This window comes from Lepisosteus platostomus, chromosome 16, assembly GCF_059453375.1.
Source record: "Lepisosteus platostomus isolate fLepPlt1 chromosome 16, fLepPlt1.hap1, whole genome shotgun sequence".
Taxonomy (NCBI): Eukaryota; Metazoa; Chordata; class Actinopteri; order Semionotiformes; family Lepisosteidae; genus Lepisosteus; species Lepisosteus platostomus.
In genome coordinates this window covers 25,474,751-25,496,840 of record NC_142626.1, presented here as the reverse complement: position 1 = coordinate 25,496,840, position 22,090 = coordinate 25,474,751, and the positions used below count along the sequence as shown (strand labels likewise).

Below are 22,090 nucleotides of genomic sequence, written 5' to 3'. Positions count from 1 at the left end.
TGACAGACCTGACCGCCATTTTCTGTAATTAATGCAGATCAGTAAATCAAGGGACAAAACAATTATTGCGCCCGGCTCCTCAATGGGCTTTGACGTGCTAATGCGTTGGTTTAACAGTCCGGGTGTGGCAATGTTTTTTATTATTGTTATAGAGAAACATGATCAGATTTTCCCCGGTTCAGAAAAAAAGATCTAAAGTATACTAGTTTGTCACTCTTCTCATCCCCTCTTTGCTAAATGGCTTTTGAATAGAGTCACATGAAGAGAGAGGTGAAACAGCCCTACACAGCCCTGTCGCAGTACACGAATATAATTATATCTTATTAATTTCTTTAGATATGCGATTCTTTTAATACAGTCTTTGCTGTGCTCTTGGGGATCCTTGTGATATTTCGAGCTCTGGTTGAATGATAAGTGTCGCAGTTTAAATAATTTTCATAGTTAGAAATTATGAAACGCTCTGTTAAAAGCAAGGGAGTTTTTATGTCCGTTGCAGTAAAAGAAAATGCCTGACAAAGTAGGGTTTGGACAGATTCCAAGTGCATTTTTGCATTTTACGTTGCATTGTCCATTGTGCTGCTGTAATACAGTTTAAAATAATTCAAAGTCTAAACAGTATCAGCTTTATTTATGGGTTGCAATTTAAAAAAAGCCAAAAACCGCACTCAAAATGCAATTTAGAGCTTTCTGGCAAGAGGAGACACCCAAATTAATAATGTAACATGCCACTGTTTGTGCATGAACAAGGTTATACTGCTATTTCCTTAGATACGCGATTAAAAAAAAAGATTTTTTGAATCCCCGGCGGAACACATTCCAAAAGAATCGGCGCTTTTATATATCGCCTTTAAAGGTGGCTTCTCAAAAACGCCGTACAGGATAAAAACAGCAATAACAGCAACAACAACAATATTGTATTTCATTGCACTTTGAAAACCAAGTAATAACTTAACTATATGTGCAAACGTTTTATGATATGTCGCTGTTGTGAATGTCTGTGGAGTATATCTTATTTGCCTGTCTGTCCTGGCTCTCTCACTCGCCCTCCCCCCCTCTCTCCCTCAATTCAATTCAATTCAAGGTGCTTTATTAGCATGACAGATGGGTACAATCAGTGTTGGGTATTTACTTTGCTTTGAGATGCCAATTTTAAAGGTGATATATAAAATCAAGGCTTTAACTTGCTTTAACTCCGCAAGTCTGAGTTCTCGTGTCTGTCCTATCCGAACTCAAAAGTATTACAATATGTATCTTTATAGCAGGTGGTGTACAGCTTTTTAGTATAGATTACACTTTTCTAAAATGTATTTAAAAGATAAAAATGATTACAATCTAATCTTTCCACGTTCGATCCCAAGATCCCAAGAAAAATAAATCTAAATGGGGAGAAAGCTATGCTGAAAGTTTATTAAGATACTTAGAAGACAAAGATACAGTATCAATTTATGTTGCATTTGTCTGATTGTGAATCAAAAAACACATATATTTAAACCCGCGTTTGCAATTTAAATCAAAACGCGATTTAAATTAATATAAATGTTTATATTGTAACTCCTAGGTGACTATTCATTGTTATCAAAATGACTTAAATTCGATCATGTTGTGAAGTTTAGAAATATAAATTTGTTTGGTGCGAGTGAGGTTTTATTTAATCTCTGACTCAGGGAAACGTTTCATTTTTTCAAAGAAATGTTTGTTAAAGGAAATTCATGGCTCCAGTGGGATTCAATCACAGACCATGGGACATACAGATGCAGCCATTCAAAGTGCGCGGTACAGACACGTACCGGAGGTAATTGGCTACGGCGTCGTGCATCGTGACGCGCGATGACGCAAAATACCGCGGTACGTGATTGGTTGACCGACAGGGGCACTCGTGGTCCGTTGGTCTGTCGTAGAAAGACTTACTGTAAACGTCTTTACTGTGCCCGTTGTAGATATTGAATTTTACCACTGAAGGGAAATCTTAGTAGCTGAGCATAAAAAGAATAGGAGCATACTGTAACGCGTGTGAAGGCCATAAACGATATTAATTTTGGAACATAAACATACAGTATATAGCTGGTCTTGGTACTTTAAAGAAAAAAATACACACCAGTATTCCATTTCTCCCTAAACATTGTAAGCTTCGAAGTCTTTAACGTGATACCGGAGTCAACAAGCATACTTTTAGAATTTGATTAAAAGGGAATATAATATGGAATCGCGTATCTCAAGAATTTAATAACGGTATGATTACATCCGTGTGCTGCGACAGGGCTGTGTAGGGCTGTTTCGCCTGCCTGTTCATGCGAGCTGTCTTGTAGCCTACTGGTCTAGGTGTGTGACTACCAACTGGGAGGTTGTGTGTTCAAATCCAGCTGGTGCTGGACTTTTCATTTTTATTTATTTATTTTTTAATCGCGTAACATAAACATATTACCGTATGCAAACTGTACTGTATACAGTATGTATATGTATATTTAATGTCTTAACTGTGCCCGTTTAATTGACTTTAAAAAAATTATTTAACACGAACATTAAGCTGTTTACATCTTCTGCCTGAGAACAGTCACCCGTTGCTACCCAACGCAGAATGGTGATTGGCTGACACCATCTGACACCCCTCTGATTGGAGAAAAAAGACGTGCTGGTTTGCTATACATACTGTACCAGGAAGAGGATTTCTTTCTATTCAAAACGTGTATTTTAAAAGTTTAAGATGTAAAAACCTTACAGCGTACACAGATTTCTAAACTGATCAGGATCGTTATCTTTGTCTTATGCATAATAATGTTCACCGCTCTGTCCAGCAAATTAATAATAAACTTTATTTTATATAGCGTTTTAAATGAATAAGTAATTAGATTGCTCATAAACCTAATCACTTGCTTTTTGTTTTTATTTAGGCTCAGATTTCAACTATAGATCGTATTATTAATAACCATAATAACAACCAACCAACAAAAACAACCATATAAACATAATACCAACCAAAAACATAGATAGCAACCACAATACAAAATCAAATATATCAAACCATTTTACTCTCGCAAAGTCCTCCAATTATCATAATCCCGCCCCTTATGCAAAACCAAACCTTCCTCCCATCCCAGTTTATCCTGTTTATCATAAACAAAATCCACCTCAATTTTCAACATAAAGCATTACACAAAATCAATACCTCAACACTCCATACTCAACAACGATAATTCACAAACAGCCAGAACATGTAACTACACATTCCCAAACAGACCTAATTTCCATAGCCTTATGCAAAACCAACATCCCTCCCCTGTTCTCTCTCTCCCCTGGCGGTTGTAATTGTTTTTATTTTCAAATAAATTTTAGCAAAGTCATGTATTTTAAAAATCTTAAGATTTTTCTATTTATGTCTTTATTTAGTGGTTTCATTAGTGACAAAGGCTAAACTTTCTTGGAAAAATGTCTTTTATGTAAACCATGTTTGCTATTAATTCATTCAGGGCTAAAATATGTTCATTGTATTCTAATGAAAGAAGGGTTCCTTTCGCCGTAGTCGGGAGCCTAGCCTTTAACTAGTAAGTACTGTACTTACTGGGTTTTTGAGGGGGTGTCTTTCGCTGGAAATCTCGCCTCCTACTTTGAAAATACCCATGAAACCGGTTCAATTCGTCACAGCCAGCACTCCTGCAGAGAGGGGGGTTGTACTTGCAGTGTATACAGTACACGCGTTATGCTCTTCGTTAATGTCTAAGCCGGAACATATCATTATATCTCATTTTGTATTTCTTAAAAAAAAATCGTTTTCCCAGCCTAACAGTATTGTTTTTAACCTGTAAATTTGCTGGACAGAGAGGTGAACATTATTACACAGAAGACAAAGATAGCGATTTACGTTGCATTGTGTATCGTGGGTTTTAAATAAAGGTGATTTAAACGCGATTTAAATCAATATAAATGTTTATATTGTAACGCATAGGTGACTATTCATTGTTATTAAAATGACTTAAATTCGATCATGTTGTGATATTTAGAAATATACATTTGTTTGGTGCGAGTGAAGTTTTATTTAATCTCTGAGCCATACTGATTCTTCTGGAAGCCAGTTTCCGCCAGGGAGTAAAAAAAAAACACACTATGGTGTTCTCTCCAATGCAGTGCAGTTAAAAACATACCTCTGATGCTGCTCCTAAATGAATATCGTTTATGACCATCAGAAGCTTTATGCTCCTTTTCTTTTTTCCAGTGGATTGAACAGGGAGAGGCATTTCATGATGTACTTTTCACTGATGAAACAACAGTGGCTCTGGAACAGTTTTCAACCATGTCGTTTTATAAAAAGGGGAGATATGTACACGTTACTGAAGCTAAAAGTTTAGCCTTTGTCACTAATGTAACCACTAAATAAAGACATATAGAAATCCCTACGTTACAGACTGTATATGGCTGGTATTGGTAGTTTAAAGAAAAAATACACACCAGTATTCCACTTTCTCCCTAAACATTTTAAGCATCAGAGTCTTACATGTGGTTATTTATTGCATAATTTAATTTTGAAAGCCACTGAGACATCAGGTACTACTGTTGTATTTATGAAAAAGAAACAAAACAAAAAACATACTAACAACTGTGCCATCCTACTCCTTAGTTAATACATTTTATTATTCATAAACAGTTAACATTGTTAGCAAAATATTTTGAATTATATTTAACCCTATTTTTTCTTTAGTTTTGTATTTAACTTATTATATGATAGTCAGACTTAATGTATATTTGAACAATGAAAATATATTTTTACAAGATTTTACATTAAGCACTTAAAATTAATATGGTTAATAATAGTAAACTGTAACATGCTGTAACAAGATCGGTTAAACTGCAAAGAAAATGCTTTCAGAGAAAATGTTTCAGGTGTGAAGAACATAGATCTCCAATGCAATTTCAACCAAACCTGTTCCCACACACCCTGCCCCCACTACCATTAGAATATACACAAACATTTTAGCGTTTCATTCTGAGCAGAAGACCCTCACACCTGAAGAGTGCTGGCTGTGACGAATTAAACCGGTTTTACAGGTTTCAATCACAGACCATGTGACATGGGACTCAGTAAACTAACAGCGCCACTGGATTTGATAATACCTAACCAAAATCCGCAATATGGAAACAGAACCTGTGTGATTGTTGATAGATGATGTACTCGGAACATTTTTTCAAGACGAACTACAACATTTAAAAAATGACTTGTATGTACTTGATATCTCTAATCAATCCACGGGTCCCAGCACAAAACGAAAGTAAAACGCATACCGTTTCGCGCTTCTTATTAGTTGCTCAAAAGTAATTAGACCGTATGAAATGCATAATATAAACCTAGAAACATATACGTGAGCAGTACTTAAGCACTGTAGTATCGGTGTTAAGACATACCTCTCAAATACTGTAAATCAAGTTAAAAATATCTCAAGACCGATTCTGGTAGTAATGAAACCATGTTTCGTGTATGTTTTCTTTTCATCTTGAAATAACTTATTTCTAAATACCTTTTTCACTGTTAACATCTTGCAGCAACTTTGCGACAAAATATACACTCTGACAGTTCATCCGGCTACCAACATTAAATAAAACAAATCTTAAGATTTCTATATTTATGTCTTTATTTAGTGGTTTCATTAGTGACAAAGGCTAAACTTTCTTGGAAAAATGTATTTTATGTGTTGCAGAAAAAACTGACTTGCTTTAACAAATTATCTTTACAAATCCTTTCACCTGGCATTTTCGTAGTTAGAAATTATGGAACGCTCTGTTAAAAGCAAGGGAGTTTTTATGTCCGTTGCAGTTCTTTTGCAACATGAATATAATTATATCGTTATTAATTTCTTGAGATGCGCGATTCCATATTATATTCCCTTTTAATCAAATTCTAAAAGTATGCTTGTTGACTCCGGTATCATGTTAGTTAAAGACTTCGAAGCTTACAATGTTTAGGGAGAAATGGAATACTGGTGTGTATTTTTTTCTTTAAAGTACCGAGACCAGCCATATACTGTATGTTTATGTTAAGATTTCCCTTCAGTGGTAAAATTAGATATGAATATTCAATACTTAAACGGGCACAGTTAAGACATTAAATATACATATACATATTGTATACAGTACAGTTTGCATACGGTAATATGTTTATGTTACGCGATTAAAAAATAAATAAATAAAACTGGAAGGTCCAGCACCAGCTGGATTCGAACACACAACCTACCAGTTGGTAGTCACGCACCTAGACCAGTAGGCTACAAGACAGCTCGCATGAGCAGGCAGGCGAAACAGCCCTACATAGCCCTGCCGCAGTACACGGATATAATCATACCGTTATTAAATTCTTGAGATACGTGATTCCATATTATATTCCCTTTTAATCAAATTCTAAAAGTATGCTTGTTGACTCCGGTATCACGTTAGTTAAAGACTTCGAAGCTTACAATGTTTAGGGAGAAATGGAATACCGGTGTGTATTTTTCCTTGTGATATTTTAAGCTCTAGTTGAATGATAGGTGTCGCATTTTAAATCATTTTCGTAGTTAGAAATTATGAAACGCCCTGTTAAAAGCAAGGAAGTTTTTATGCCCGTTGAAGTAAAACAAAATGCCTGACAAAGTATGGCTTGGACAGATTCCAAGTGCTTGTACAAATGTGCTAAAGAAATTATACTTTGAGTATACAGCTTGTCCAAAGTCATCCATTATTAATACTATTAGTAATATCTTCAGTAAAGGCTTTGATGCATAAATATTTCTGATAAAGGTAGGTTGTGTACTTTTGTCCAACTGAGCAATCTTGCTTTCATAAAATATACCAACATTTTAATGACTGATGATTAACATGCTGTAATACACAGTTCAAAATTAAAGGCTCAAATGCTGTACATGAGAGGTTAAGCTCCCCCTGGCGGTTTTACAAGGCGACGCCGGATAGTTAGTCACGTGACACACGTGAACCGCGTGATACCCCGGTGGGCGTGTCGCGGTATGCCGCGAAATACCTCACCCATTTTGAATGGCTGCATCTGTACGTCTATTAAACGCATACCTTAGACGTCTAAATGTGGTCTGCAATTCGTCTAGAATGAAATTCTAATATACATCTATTGTTATACGTCAATTATACGTCTATGATTAGATGTTCATTATACGTAAATGGTTGGAGTTCTATTATACGGATACATTTAGAGGACTATTATACATATATGGTAGGAGTTCCGGATAACTTTAGAGGACTATTATACGTATATGGTTAGAGGTCTATTATACGGATAACTTTAGAGGTCTATTATACGTACATTATATGGCTAAAGGTCTAGTCTATTATACGGATAACTTTAGAGGTCTATTATACGTATATGGTTAGAGGTCTATTATACATCAAAGATAGGTTTTACAGGTGTAGAAACTAGTAAATCAACCCAATGATTCGGTTTAAAAATTTATTCTGAAAATACACATTCACACCTGAAAAATATGTATTTCAAATTATACATTGTATACAATCAATCAACAATCAACATATGGGCAATAATCATAAAAAACACAACTAGTCTTAAACTTCAGCTACAAATTCTGGTAACATGGCAATATACAGTATAGTAATGACAAACACAAACTAATTACATTAACACACTAACTCAAAACCACATTTTGATTCAAATATACATTTTAAAATGTACAACTTCTATATTTCCAAGAAAAAAAATATTACAGTGGAAGTTAACACAATTTTTGTCCACTATTTGCAAACCCTGTCTAATTGTCCTAACAGTTAGAACCAAAAACCTATTATTTTCAGAGTCCAGATCTCCTGGCCCCCTGCCTTGCAATTTTAACGCATGCAGTTAGTAAGGATCGGTCACTGTTGTATGGTATTATATATAATGACATTATGGAAAAGGATGGGGACAGGCCTGGCATCACGGGGGGAGGGAGGAGTGTCGCCCCTTCAGTTTTGGACAAAAAGATTTACCTAACTTAATTTGCACCCTAAAAAAATAGTTGTGTTTTGTCAATGGTCAGACAACACTAAATGACACTAACAGTCACTCAGACTGTTTGATGGGCAGGAGGGCTATCCGTCCAGGAACTGCACATATCAGTGTCGTTGAGTGTCAACATTACGATCCTGTTTGCTCAGGTGGACCGATTCCTTGCAGTAGTTTATCATTATACTTAAAATCGTTATATAACTAGGACTAGTTATAGCAGTCTGTGCTTTCTGTTGGTTTTACAACATTTTTTTCTTAACGATTCAGAACCTCCATGTAGCTGCAAAAATGAACGCTTATGGTACTTTTCGCTCCAGGCAATACAAACCGTGAGAGTGACAAAAAATGTGAAACTGAACTTCATCGCAAATACCAGATTGCTAGTCGTTATCTTCTATCATGAATCACTAATCAATGGCATAGCTGTGAGATTTCATTTGGGTAGCTGCACCGTACAGCTCCGTTTCAACCGAAATATCACCCCCCCTCAGAATTTCAGACACCCCCCTACAGATTTTTCCACAGGCACCGCGCACTGATGGAGGACGGGGTGTCCAGGAAATGGTATCAACTTTTCTCAAGAAAATAAAAATAGAAACTCTATTGGCACTCAAACATTTTACTGTTTTTTTTCAGGACCCCCTCCGCAAAACCCTTGTATGCCAAGCTGTGGGCATTGATTCATCGAATATACGTATATTCACGGCGAAAATACGGCTATACGTATATATACGTCGCCGCGGCGTATAATCAACGTCGAATTGCAACCGTAAAATCGACGACATTAATAAACGCATATATAACGTCGAAAACACATCTAACACAGTGCCTGAGGCTTTTTACTGTATGTATCGTGTGTGCCGCAACTAGGAGTATACGGCACTCTGCACAGTGTACGAAGTAAATTATTTTCGCAGTAATTAATTTATTATATTTACTATATTTATTATACACGTGTAAATTAAATACTGAGAAAATAATTAACTTCGTACACTGTGCAGAGTGCCGTAATTTACTCACACTTTTTATTAACTTTTTATTCTGTATTTTGTTTTTGCTACAAAATGTAAGTTTCTGAATCCCCTTCCACTCCCCAGATATTCTATAAATACCAGTGACTCTCATCTGAAATCATAGTAATTATTGTTAATAAAAAGTACATCCTAATTGCAATTTCCTCATACAAGGTTTCTGATTATCTTTATTTTTTTTATTTACCGTATATCGTAAAACCTGTTTAATTAGTCCCCTGTTAATTCCATTTTTTATATCTGAGCTTTTCAAACGATCATTCTAATACAAACACGTAACACGAAAGACAGGGGCCTCTTTAGCTACATTCTTGTGCCCTTTCTGCTTGGTCAATACACACAAAGATGATTAGAAAAGTATTTGAATGATCGTTTGAAAAGCTCAGATATAAAAAATGGAATTAACAGGGGACTAATTAAACAGGTTTTACGATATAATTGATATCAAAATGAACAATTGGATTGCTCTGATTGAGAATGATTTGAAATGAAGCAAGAATCAAACTTCACATATAGATTTATACAGTGTCTAGATGTCTAGATGCTCATCAGTTGCCACACAGTCAGAATTGATGTACACAGTACAGCCCACAACTGGAATAGAGGGACAGACAGAACACTAAAGGAACTAAAGGGAAAATGACACAGCACTCCACAACACTTGCCAGTCATCATATAATAATAGTCCTATGAATCACCACACAATTTGCAGTCATATCCCTAAAGTCTTTTAAAACCCACCTGAATTGTGGTCCCCAAGTGTATGGTATGCATCTTAAATAACAAAAGAAACAGCCTTTACCAAACCACAACTTACGTATTATGTCTTTACTAAGTCCTTCAAAATAGATAGCCTTTCAATGGTAAGAACTTTGGGAACGTCAGACGTGAACAAAACTATCATTTGTATGTCAAAATTTTGATACTTCATGATAGTGAAAGCATATTTACTTGTATGTGAGAATAAATGTGATTTAACTGGTTGAGACTGATATAATCTAAAAGGTTGACAACAGCACTTTATAGTCGATATACAGATCCTGCCATTCAGAATGTCACAGCTTTTTAAAAAAATACTCAGTTGTGGGGCTGCACTATTTTGTAAAACCACCAGGTGGTGAAAGTTTAACAGGGCGTGTGGAGCATTTGGGCTTTTTCCAGAAAACACCTGGTTTCAAATCCCATTCAATACTGAGGGATGATCTTTTTCAAATTACAAAACTTAAGTTGAATACTGTTTGACTTTTATTAATTTTACTGTATTACGGCATGGTAAATATTGAACTAATTAAAAAGGAGGCATATTTTATAGAAGTAAGATTGCTCAGTTGGATATATAAAATAGTTTATTATTATACTGTAGTTTGTGAAAGTAATGTGCCTCTTTCAGGTTTACTGTATATAATCCTCTTAATTAGTGTGGACTGTAGTTCAGGACATGTTAGTTGAAAACAAGTTTTTTATCTTTCTGTCTGTGAGAGAGGTAGTGTAAATATACTTATCAATAACTTTCAAAAATAGAATTGCCTTGCACGAGCACTTGTGAAACACTACAGAATTGATAAAGGTGTCGGCTCATTGCCATTTAACTATTTCCAAACAGCACTAGAAGAAATAAAGCCATAATAAATTATTTTAGATTTTTTTAGCTTTTAGATTGGTCCTGACATCATTGTTTCTTTTTTCACTCACACAAAACACAGTCACTTGCTCTATTCTGATGAAGAAAAAAGTTTTGTTATTATTGGTGTTGACTGTGTTAAGCTGCTGTTGCACTGCAATTTCCCTCACAGGATCAATAAAGTATCTATCTTTACCAGTACAGTCTATCAGTGTTCGGTCATGCTGCGCAAGTTGTTTTGTGAAATGTCTCCATCTAGTGGTTGGAAGTTGAAAGTCGTTTCAGAGTGTGAAGATTAGCTCCGGTGTTGTGCTGGGGACACCCAGGCGCGCCTGTCTCTGTGGATTGTGATTTATTTCAGACAAGGACACATCAGATCATCACCGCTTTTTTCCCCAGATTACTACGGTGAGGAGTGTAGCTGCACACGCTCATTCAGCAAGCAGAACACCAAGCAACAAGACAGCCCCCGCGGGACACACTGAACATATGCCATCTCACGTCAGCAAAGATCACCAGATATAATAAGCAGGATTCCACAACTTTAATTTTCTTGTCATTTTATTTAATATACTTAATTGTAGAATTGTTTAGCTGAAGGTATAGTGATACTGGCAACACATGCAGTAAAGCAATTGCTTTTAATATCACAGATCACAGGTTCATGGGCACCCCTGACATGGCCTTCCCCTTGCTAGGCAATAATGCAGCACAAGTTACTTTATAATGAATAGATGGAAAGGTCAGTGAGTTCCACTTAATGATGACGTTTTTTGCATAGCTGACTGTCTGAACCTGCTCTGTCCTAATACACTTTAGAGTTGATGAACAAAGCAGAATTAATTTTCCTTTATTTGTTCATATTAAGCATACAAAAAAAATCAGCAAATACAGTCTGAAGAAACCAGGAATGATAATGTCTGTTCGACACAATGCATACTGTATAAGATTATTTGCAGGTATAGGAGGAAATAATATTTTGACATTACCAAATGATATTTGACAGTTTGATGGCAGCACAAAATATAGAGAAAATTAACTTTAAGTAGATATTATCCATGCTGATATTGGTAGATTTGTTTTCTTTTTAATGTTTCTAATTGTTGATTATGTTGCATTGTGCATTCCAGCAAAAAGGAAAAAATGAATGAATTTCATATCTTCCTCTTCACTGGAATTATAAGTGCAAAAACAGTGAGGGAGGGTATATGCTCCGTACAACTGTACCACTGTGTGTGTGGCGTGTGAACAGTGTGGCGTTATGTGTCTGTGATGTACAGTGAGGTAGTACGTGTGCTCTGTACAGTCATGTGCAGCACAGCAGGAAGTTGCAGGAAGAGTCAGGATCATCTCGGGCCGCCTCTATGTTCTCCTTGCCCTGACGGGGGTTCCTGCACAGGAACTTCCCATTATCGGCTCTGAAGACAAAATACTCCCCACGGGTGAAGATCTCAAACTCACAGTAGACGTCAGCCTCAGCCTTGGCAGCCATGATGGAGTCAACCCCACCAACGCCCCCCCAGGTGATCCGACTGAGGTACACGCCTCTGAGGTCCTGCAGCAGCAGCTTCCCACTGGGGGCCAACAGAACCCTGAACTGGCTCCACTGGCCCCTGCTGGTCCCTGCGGCCTCAATGTTGCGGCTGACAGAGCTGTGCTCGGTGCTGCACCACAGCAAGCCATTGTCAGCTCTGAAGGACACCAGTGTGCCGCTGTTGATGCAGGGCAGGATTGTGCCCAGGCAGCTGGTGAGAGTCTAGGAAGGGAGATATACTATCATCACAAGCAGCAGTACTAGTGTCATAAAGCTCCACACCCTACCCGAGCAAAGAGCGCTTGTAACACACAGTAAACAGTTCCTACACCATCAGCTTTACAGCAGTAACCCAAAAAAGAAAAAGCTTTAAACTTAATAAATAAAGCAGAATCATTATATGTCTTCAGAGTGACCAATGCTCACTGTGTGTCCAGTGGACTGGTTAAACACACTGGTCTGTATGTCCTCATAGTGACCAATACTCACTGTGTCAAGAGGGCTGGTTTAACACACTGCTCTATATATCCTGAAGGAATGGATACTTATATGTATTAGCAAAGTAATATCATAGAATGTTTTCAAGCTTCAGACTATTCTTATCAATATTAATACGTTAAACTGAGGGAATGTGAGAATAACTGCAGACGTCTGGGTGGCCTTTGAGGCTGAGTCCTCTTAAAAAGCAATTTTAAGAGGAAGCAGCTGGTAGTTTAACCCCAAGAGAATTAACAAAGTCACAGAGCAATTTTGAAGTGAGCCCAGAGCGAGTGATTATATTTTTTTTGCCATGTTGCATGATTTTCTTCTGTGTATGAGGTCTGCAAACAGGATATTGGTATATCTGGGTAGAAGTGCAGTGTAACCACCTTCCTGTTGAGAAACTCTGCTGACAGTGCCCAGTCAGAGAGGCTGTCCCAGCGTTGAGAAACCTCTACCACCTTTTCACCACAACGGTGTTGCCTGGTTGTTTCTATTCCTCAAAAGAGAACTTTACCTTCTCCCAAGCTTTCAATGCTCATAGTGACCAGTGCTCACTGTGTGTCCAGTTGACTGATTTACCACACTGGTGTATAGCTTCTCACAGTGAATATATGGGCACTGCTAGAAATCAAGGGCTCTTTCTCCGTGTGAGAGCTCAAAAGAATAAACGGTCTTACTACAGTCTGTGGTTCCACATCTGCTGGACCTCCGCAGCACAGCAGGAAGTTGCAGGAAGAGTCAGGATCATCTCGGGCCGCCTCTATGTTCTCCTTGCCCTGACGGGGGTTCCTGCACAGGAACTTCCCATTATCGGCTCTGAAGACAAAATACTCCCCGCGGGTGAAGACCTCAAACTCACAGTAGACATCAGCCTCAGCCTTGGCAGCCATGATGGAGTCAACCCCAGCAGTTGATCCGACCGAGGTACACGCCTCTGAGGTCCTGCAGCAGCAGCTTCCCGCTGGGGGCCAACAGAGCCCTGAACTGGCTCCACTGGCCCCTGCTGGTCCCTGCAGCCTCAATGTTGCGGCTGACAGAGCTGTGCTCGGTGCTGCACCACAGCAAGCCATTGTCAGCTCTGAAGGACACCAGTGTGCCGCTGTTGATGCAGAGCAGGATTGTGCCCAGGCAGCTGGTGAGAGTCTAGGAAGGGAGATATACTATCAACACAAGCAGCAGTACTAGTGTCATAAAGCTCCACACCCTACCCGAGCAAAGAGCGCTTGTAACATACAGTAAACAGTTCCTACACCATCAGCTTTACAGCAGTAACCCAAAAAAGAAAAACTTAATATATAAAGCAAAGTCATTAAGAGCATCTGAACTGCTGCACAATAAATTGAAAACAGTTACAGGAGCTCAGGTTGTTACAGTACACAGGTCAGACTTTTTGAGTCAAGAAAAAACATAAGAATGCCATTCGGTTGCTTCTTTTTTGTTTCAAGTTCAAAGTTTAAGTGAATCTGAAACTTCTTCCCTTACTTTGTTAGGAATTCCCAAAGTTAGAATTCACTGTTTATTGATAACCTTTTTCTTTGCTAAACAGAAGCCTTAAGTAACTAACCTGCTATTGAGTGTAATTGATATCTGGAGAAGGCCTATCTCATGGTGTAATCAAGATTTGTCAAAACAGTCAAGAACTCATTTGTTGTTAATATAAAAACATAAAATCTCAGTACAGATGTTGATATGAGTACTGCAGTTCTGACACATCACAAAGGGATTTTTTTGACAATTTGTACATCTGGTCCCGTGAAATCTAAAAACAAAAGTATCTGGTGTAGCGGCGAGGCTTGTTAATAAGACAGAATTAAGTGTTGCTGTGCTTTCCCAAATGAGGCCCCATCTCTCTCTTCATCTCTGTGGTGCAGCCACAGAGAAACTATTCATGCAGGCTGATTTAAAGATGTTTTCTTTTAATAAGGGACAGCTCCCAAATGGGGATGCACTTAGCTAAGCCTGGCTATCATGATCAATGGTCATCCATTGGCGCCTATCTGTCTAGGGAGTGCCAGATGGACATCTGGATTGCATTCCTAGGTGTCAGGAGCAAGTGACTCATATCTCACCTTGATCAACCAATCAGAAACTGGTAGGGCAGAGTAACCCACGTGGGACTCTGATGCCCATAAAACTTTCAGCCAATGAATGAGCTGAAGTTCCTCCAGGTAAAAACAGGCAACACAGAGAGCCTGTAGTGGACTTTTCTAAAAAAGAGAATTCTAAGGAATTCCCAGGAGCAGAAAGGCTCCCAAGGGCAGGACATTCTCGCAGCGCACCTTCTGACCATCCTGAGACTCAGCCTGGACAACCACGGAACGCCCAGTGTGTCCGAGTGCCAGAACTTTGCTTTGTTCTAAGAGTCGAGAGCGGAGGTTGTCAGAGAGTAACCAGAGGATCCACCTGAGGTTACCACCAGCAGCAAGTCTCGTGAACAGGTCAGAACTGTGGACAGCTGAATCACTATTCAGAACTAGCGCTTCATCAGGAATGAACTGGTCCTCTTCCTGACTTGCTGGGACCCACAGTCATCTTTTCTCCTGAGCACAACTTTGCTAGTTAAAGCCAACACTAACTAGCCAATCAGTGAGCATCAGCAGCGCACCGTCGCAAGCCACACAGCACAGCCCGGCACGGAGCCAGAGAGCCCGCAGGAGATCTGAATCCCCAGAGATTGGATGACTATTCAACTTCAATGCATTACAGCTCGAGAATTCAATTGTTATCCCAACCAACTTGTTGATAGTTGATATCAACTTAATTCCTAAGAGTTATGTACTTGTTTTGACTATCTAGTGTAGAGGTTGTTACCAAGTTCACTTACGAAATGGTCTAAATGAATGATATACTGAACGTATGTCCTCTTGATATATGTAACTCTTCGTGACTGATTGAATATATACCTTTTGTATTCTGATAACCCTCTCGATAAGATCTGTTAGGTTTATATGCATATTTTATGTATTAATAAATGTATTCTTGTGTATTAGTATCTGTGTGTGTGCGTTGTTTGAGTTATACCGCAAGGTTGGATTCTAAAGCCATTAAAAGAATCATTTTGTGACTTACGGCTACAATTAATAATTGTCCCAGTAAATGCCCAAACCCTACAGAACTAGTGCCTTGTGAGAGTACACTTCACTGGTAATTGATCTTATTTGCTAGAAGATCTGTATGAAGGAAATAGCAAAAGCAGTATAAGTATCAGATACTTTTAGAACTTAGAAAAAATAATTCAGAATTTAAATTGATCAATACGTTAAATATTAAATAGTATAATTAAAAAGTGATATTTTTACATGTTACTGACTATAACAGAAATTTAAATTCAAATGCTTGGATTTTTTTGGCTTTGGTCACAACTTTTCATAAAGTTGTTAAGAGTCTTTAAAATGGATGCAGGAACTCAGTAAGACTATTCAAAAGGACATCTCAGAGCTTTGCAATTAGAGAAGCATCTGACAAGGATGCCTAATATCTCCTTTTCTGTTTTTATTAGTAACTCAAACTTTGGGTTTTCATATCAATAACAGCACTGTGAAAGTTATAAACATTTTGGGCAGAGAAAGTTAAAAAAATTTAAGATAGCAGATGACATTACTGTTTTTCATTAGGACAGAAGAGAGCTGTATGATGCAGTTTAAATTAAGGTTTAAATTTATTTTCATCTGTTTCAGGTTTATTTTTAAAATTAAAAAAGTGAACTATTTACTCAAAGATTTAGGAACAATTACTAAAATACCTCTAAAAGAAATGGCAACATACCCAGGTAATAAAATTTGTAAATAGCAAGAAGAAAGATGTAGCGTGAATTTTACACGCATTATACAGTAAACAAAACAAAAAAAAACAGTTCTCATTACATGACTGAAAAATCCGCAGGGCTGTAAACATTATCAGTTACTTACAAGACACCTCAACTCAAAACAGAAATAATAATCACTTACAGAGTGAGACATCTCTGCTTGGAGTCACCGTCCGTGGTGAAACTGTGTGCTGGTGTGGTATTTAACAAGTACTGCTTCCCTTCTGAAGAAGTCTGAATCATTATTTATTTTCTGTTAAAATGTTGAAATCCACCAGGCCGCATCACGGCTACGCCCAGATTTACCAAAGTCCGCACAGACTTCAGAAAACACATGCCCACGTTTGACAGCTACAAAGCAAGATATTTTCTCTTAAAGTTTTATGAACAACTGATAATTTACCTCTACAGAAAGTGGCAACATTCCTGGGTACTTCTATCTGTAATTATCAAGAAGAAAGATGTAGATTGGATTTTGCACCCATTTTAAACAAAACAAAAGATTTCCATGCTGGTTAATTCCAAGCTTATCGCTGGCAGACGGTGTCTTCCTGTCAAGAGTAGAGTACATTCCTCATTTTGTGTGTGCTTCCATCTCACTGGACGTTCCTAAACATAATAGTGATGATTTTGACAAATGAATTCATAAGGTGGCTTGAACGTCTTACATTTTTAAACCTCAAATATAACTTTCCACTGGATTAGAAGTGATATTTAAAACGGTGGAACCCGACTCCCAATTCCCAAATCTCAGTCTGACACTTTTCCTCGAGGTCTGTGGTTGGGTCCAAAAGGACTGTGAGGCTGAACCTGGACATGGGGAACTACATATCCTAAATAGCATGATCTGCCCCAATTAGTCGGTAACCATGGGTATGCACGTTTCCCACAAATAAAATACGTTCCATTAGGCACTCCTAATCCAGCAGAAAACAAAAAAGATGCACTAAATTTAGGACTGCTCTTATCCCACCCTGGGATCTGAAGAGTAGAATTTGAGAGACCAATATAAAAGGTGAGATTGCATTTACCCCAAACCATTATATGGTGATCTTCATGGTTCTCAAAACAAATTCCCCCCCCCGCTTATTGTTTAGGGTGATATATGGGGGATTCCGGCTTAGGTTGTATTGTGGGCCATAAGACCCAGCAAAACTGGTGGGTTCTAGTCCCCGTTCCCTAAAATACTGCAGCGTGGTGCAGTTTACAGTAGTATCGTTACAGCAGCCATACTTGGTCATGTTAAAATCCTCTATATGATCTCTCTATATGATCATGCCTATAACGTCTTCAGGCACCACGGGACGGCCCCCATGGCTCCATACCTTGGTAGTGTAGTGCATACCCAACAGGCGCTCTGGTTTGTCTTTTCAGCCATCAGATAAGACAGGGCCAAAAAGGTCCCTTTACGGGGCTGGTCTTCGTGTACATTCTGGATACAGATACACAATGTGATAACAGAAAACAAAATTAGAACAGGCTTCATGTTTCGGACTCTTCCTTTTCCACCGGAGGCTGGGCACGTCGACAGAAGGAGGCGTGAATCCACCGGTCCTTCCCCTGGACTTTCACAGCAGAGTCTGTTGTCAGTAGCACTTGGTACGGCCCCTCCCACTTAGCCTGAAGCATTTGGGATGGTATCTTTTTAATCCACAGCCACTCTCCCGTTTGTAAGTTGTGGCATCCAGGAATGGTCTTTCCCCATGCCGCCTTCACTTGGTGGGTATATACGTATATTCAACGAATCACTGCCCACAGCTTGGCATACAAGGGTTTTGCGGAGGGGGTCTTGCCACCTGCCTGAAAAAAACAGCAAAATGTTTGAGTGGCTATAGAGTTTCTATTTTTATTTTCTTGAGAAAAGTTGATACCATTTCCTGGACACCCCGTCCCCCATCAGTGTGTGGTGCCCAGGGAACAATCTGTAGGGGGGTGTCTGAAATTCTGGGGGGGGGTGATATTTCGGTTGAAACGGAGCAGTACGGTGCAGCTACCCAAATTAAATCTCGCAGCTATGCCATTGATTAGTGCTTCATGATAGAAGATAACGACTAGCAATCTGGTATTTGCGATGAAGTTCAGTTTCACATTTCTCGTCACCCTCGTGGTTTATATTGCCTGTAGCGAAAAGTACCATAAGCGTTCATTTTTGCAGCTACATCGATGGAGGTTCTGAATCGTTAGGAAAAAATTGTTGTAAAACCAACAGAAGGCATAGACTGCTATAACTAGTCCTAGTTATATAACGGTTTTAAGTATAATGATAACTGCAAGGTTTCGGTCCACCTGAGCAAACATGATCGTAATGTTGACACTCACTAACGACACTGATATGTGCAGTTCCTGGACAGATAGCCCTCCTGCACATCAAACAGTCCGAGTGACTGTTAGTGTCATTTAGTGTTGTCTGACCATTGACAAAGTACAACTATTTTTTTAGGACGCAAATTAAGTTAGGTAAATCTTTTTGCCCAAAACTGAAGGGGCGACACTCCTCCCTCCCCCCGTGATGCCAGGCCTGTCCCCATCCTATTCCATAATGTCATTATATATAATACCATACAACAGTGACCGATCCTTACTAACTACATGCGTTAAAATTGCACATCAGCACATAGCAGCGGGCACATAGCCGCGATGTATTATCACCATTTTGGACACATGTTTCAAATGTAGAAGATTGAAGTATTCGCAAATATCTCAGCAATCCTCTTTTGACGAGTAAGTATGAATGATAATAATACTATTTGAATACATACAGATCTTTCTTAATATTATTTTGATTAAAATAGTACGTGAATAAGCAAAAAATGGCACATAAAAATAGTATGAATGGGGAAGATGACACAAAATCATTTTGCCGTTTCTCTAATTATTCTTATTCTATGTTGTACTTTCAAACTTTGGGTACTCTTTAATTAGGACAGACTTTATTGCTCAACTGCTATGATGCAAGCCAAATTTTACACATTTATTTCAGCTTTGAGCTTAGTAAACCGTTCATTTTTTAGATTATACTAAAGAAGATATTAATCATCATTTATTTGGGAAGTAATATTATATAATTTTCTCCGAGCTGCGGTGCTGAAGTCCCACCCTACATCAACAGAAAAAGAAATAAAGGAGCACGCAATGCGTTACTTGAAGAATGCATATGCAAGGCAGGGGGCCAGAAGATCTGGACACTGAAAATAATAGGTTTCTGGTTCTAAATGTTAGGACAATTAGACAGGGTTTGCAAATAGTGGACAAAAATCGTCTTAACTTCCATTGTAATATTTTTTTTCTTGGAAATATAGAAGTTGTACATTTTAAAATGTATATTTGAATCAAAATGTAGTTTTGAGTTAGTGTGTTAATGTATTTAGTTTGTGTTTGTCATTACTATACTGTATATTGCCATGTTACCAGAATTTGTTGCTGAAGTTTAAGACTAGTTGTGTTTTTTATGATTATTGCCCATATGTTGATTGTTGATTGATTGTATACAATGTATAATTTGAAATACATATTTTTCAGGTGTGAATGTGTATTTTCAGAATAAATTTCTAAACCAAATCATTGGCTTGATTTACTAGTTTCTACACCTGTAAAACCTATCATATACGTATAATAGACCTCTAAAGTTATCCGTATAATAGACCTCTAACCATATACGTATAATAGACCTCTAAAGTTATCCGTATAATAGTCCTCTAAAGTTATCTGTATAATAGACCTCTAACCATATATGTATAATAGTCCTCTAAAGTTATCCGTATAATAGACCTCTAACCATATACGTATAATAGTCCTCTAAAGTTATCCGTATAATAGACCTCTAACCATATACGTATAATAGACCTCTAAAGTTATCCGTATAATAGACCTCTAACTATATCCGTATAATAGACCTCTAAAGTTATCCGTATAATAGTCCTCTAAAGTTATCTGTATAATAGACCTCTAACCATATACGTATAATGAACATCTAATCATAGACGTATAATTGACGTATAACAATAGACATATATTAGAATTTCATTCTAGACAAATTGCGGACCACATTTAGACGTCTAAGGTATGCGTTTATTAGATGTATATTATACGTCTTTTGCCCACTGGGAATCTACCAGCACACTTAATATTATGTTTTGTCACTACGGCCCATCCTGCTCTCTTCACTCCATCTTGATCTATGAATGAGGTACCATCTGTAAATAATATTAAATCCTCATTCCCCAAGGGGTGTTCCAAAATGTCCATGCTCTGATTTTCCTGATCTGCCCAAACTTCACAATCGTGTTCTAACAAATATTCCTCAGGTGGTTCAGGCAGCAGGGAAGCTGGATTCAGAGCTCCTTCTTGTTCTATTGTCAGATTAGGGGCCTCCAGTATGAGCTGATACTTACTCCATCTGGCAGCAGTAACTTGACTTACACGGTTGAGAGCTAACAATATACTGTACTGTATGTACAGCATGAGGATATCTCACTATTAATTGTTGATCTAGTACTATACTATTTACAGCTTGCACTGTGAAACAGACAGCCTGAACTGCTCACGAGCAAGGTCCCCATCCCTTAGCTACATCATCAAGGGGGCCTGAGTAATAACCTACCGATCTGTATCTGCCTCCATGTTCCTGAGTTAGCATAGCAGTCCAATACCCATTTTTCTCATTTACATACAGGTAAAAAGCCTGATCCGTCTGAGGGAACCCCAGTGCAGGAGCCTGCAAGAGAGCTTTCTTTAAATCCCTATAAGCCTCTTCAGCCTCGCTAGGCCATGGAATGGGGTCATTAGGTTTCCCTGCCCCCTTCAATAAATCAGTTAATGGTTCAGCTCTTTCAGGAAAATCATCCACCCAATTCCGATTGAAATTGCACAGGCCCAAGAAGGAGTGCAGCTCCCTGACAGTCTCTGGGGGGGGCTGAGTTTTAATTGCTTTTGCCATGTCTTCTGTTAGCTCAAGAGATCCCTCACTAATATTTTGCCCTAGACAGATTATGGTATCTAGGCATATTTGGGCCTTGTCATAACTGGCTTTATGCCCTTTCTTAGTCAGGTGGTCTAGGACTACCTTCAGGTCCTCCTTGTGGGTTCTCTCGTCGGGAGAGGCGATCAATATGTCATCAACATACTGAATAACAACAGAGGCGAGGGGAGGCAGGTCTCTGAGGTGTGTTATCAGTGCCATATGATACACCGTGGGACTGTTATGGAATCCCTGTGGTAGCCTAGTCCAGGTGTACTGTTCGCCATCCACTACAAATGCGAACCAGTCCTGCACCTCTGGGTGCAGGGGCACTGATCAGAACCCGTTAGCCATGTCAATTATTGAAAATTTCTTATGATCAGGGTTTAAGAGCTGAAATATTGCGGATGGGTCCGCTACCAGGGCTGCCAGTCTGGTAATACATTTGTTAGCTTCAGAATAGTCCACAGTAAAGCACCAGGCCCCGCTGGCTTTCTTTACTGGCCAAATAGGACTGTTGCTGGAGCTATGAGTGCGCCTAATGATTCCCAGTTTTAACAGTTTTTGCACAATGGGCCGAATTCCATCCTCAGCTCCTTTCCTGTAAAAATTTTACGGGTGGTTTCCCGTAAAATTAGCTAGTTCCATATCCAAAAGGCCACACTCATC

The 22,090-nt window shown here is 38.5% G+C and overlaps 3 protein-coding genes across 21 annotated transcripts in view; 1 reads left to right on the top strand and 2 right to left on the bottom strand.

The window, feature by feature from the left end:
• Positions 1-22,090, top strand: part of LOC148647083 (NACHT, LRR and PYD domains-containing protein 3-like) — a 1,669,284-nt gene that overhangs the window by 367,182 nt on the left and 1,280,012 nt on the right. The window lies entirely within an intron of this gene.
• The window catches only part of LOC148647098 (ribonuclease inhibitor-like), a 465,740-nt gene that overhangs the window by 399,811 nt on the left and 43,839 nt on the right, over positions 1-22,090 (bottom strand). The window lies entirely within an intron of this gene.
• On the bottom strand, positions 11,908-13,562 carry LOC148647099 (uncharacterized). The gene is made up of 2 exons (XM_088609365.1): positions 13,337-13,562; positions 11,908-12,398 (listed from the first exon to the last, which is right to left on the bottom strand). The coding sequence occupies exons 1-2, from the start codon at positions 13,547-13,549 to the stop codon at positions 11,949-11,951; spliced, it is 663 nt and encodes a 220-aa protein (XP_088465491.1). The 5' UTR covers positions 13,550-13,562; the 3' UTR covers positions 11,908-11,948.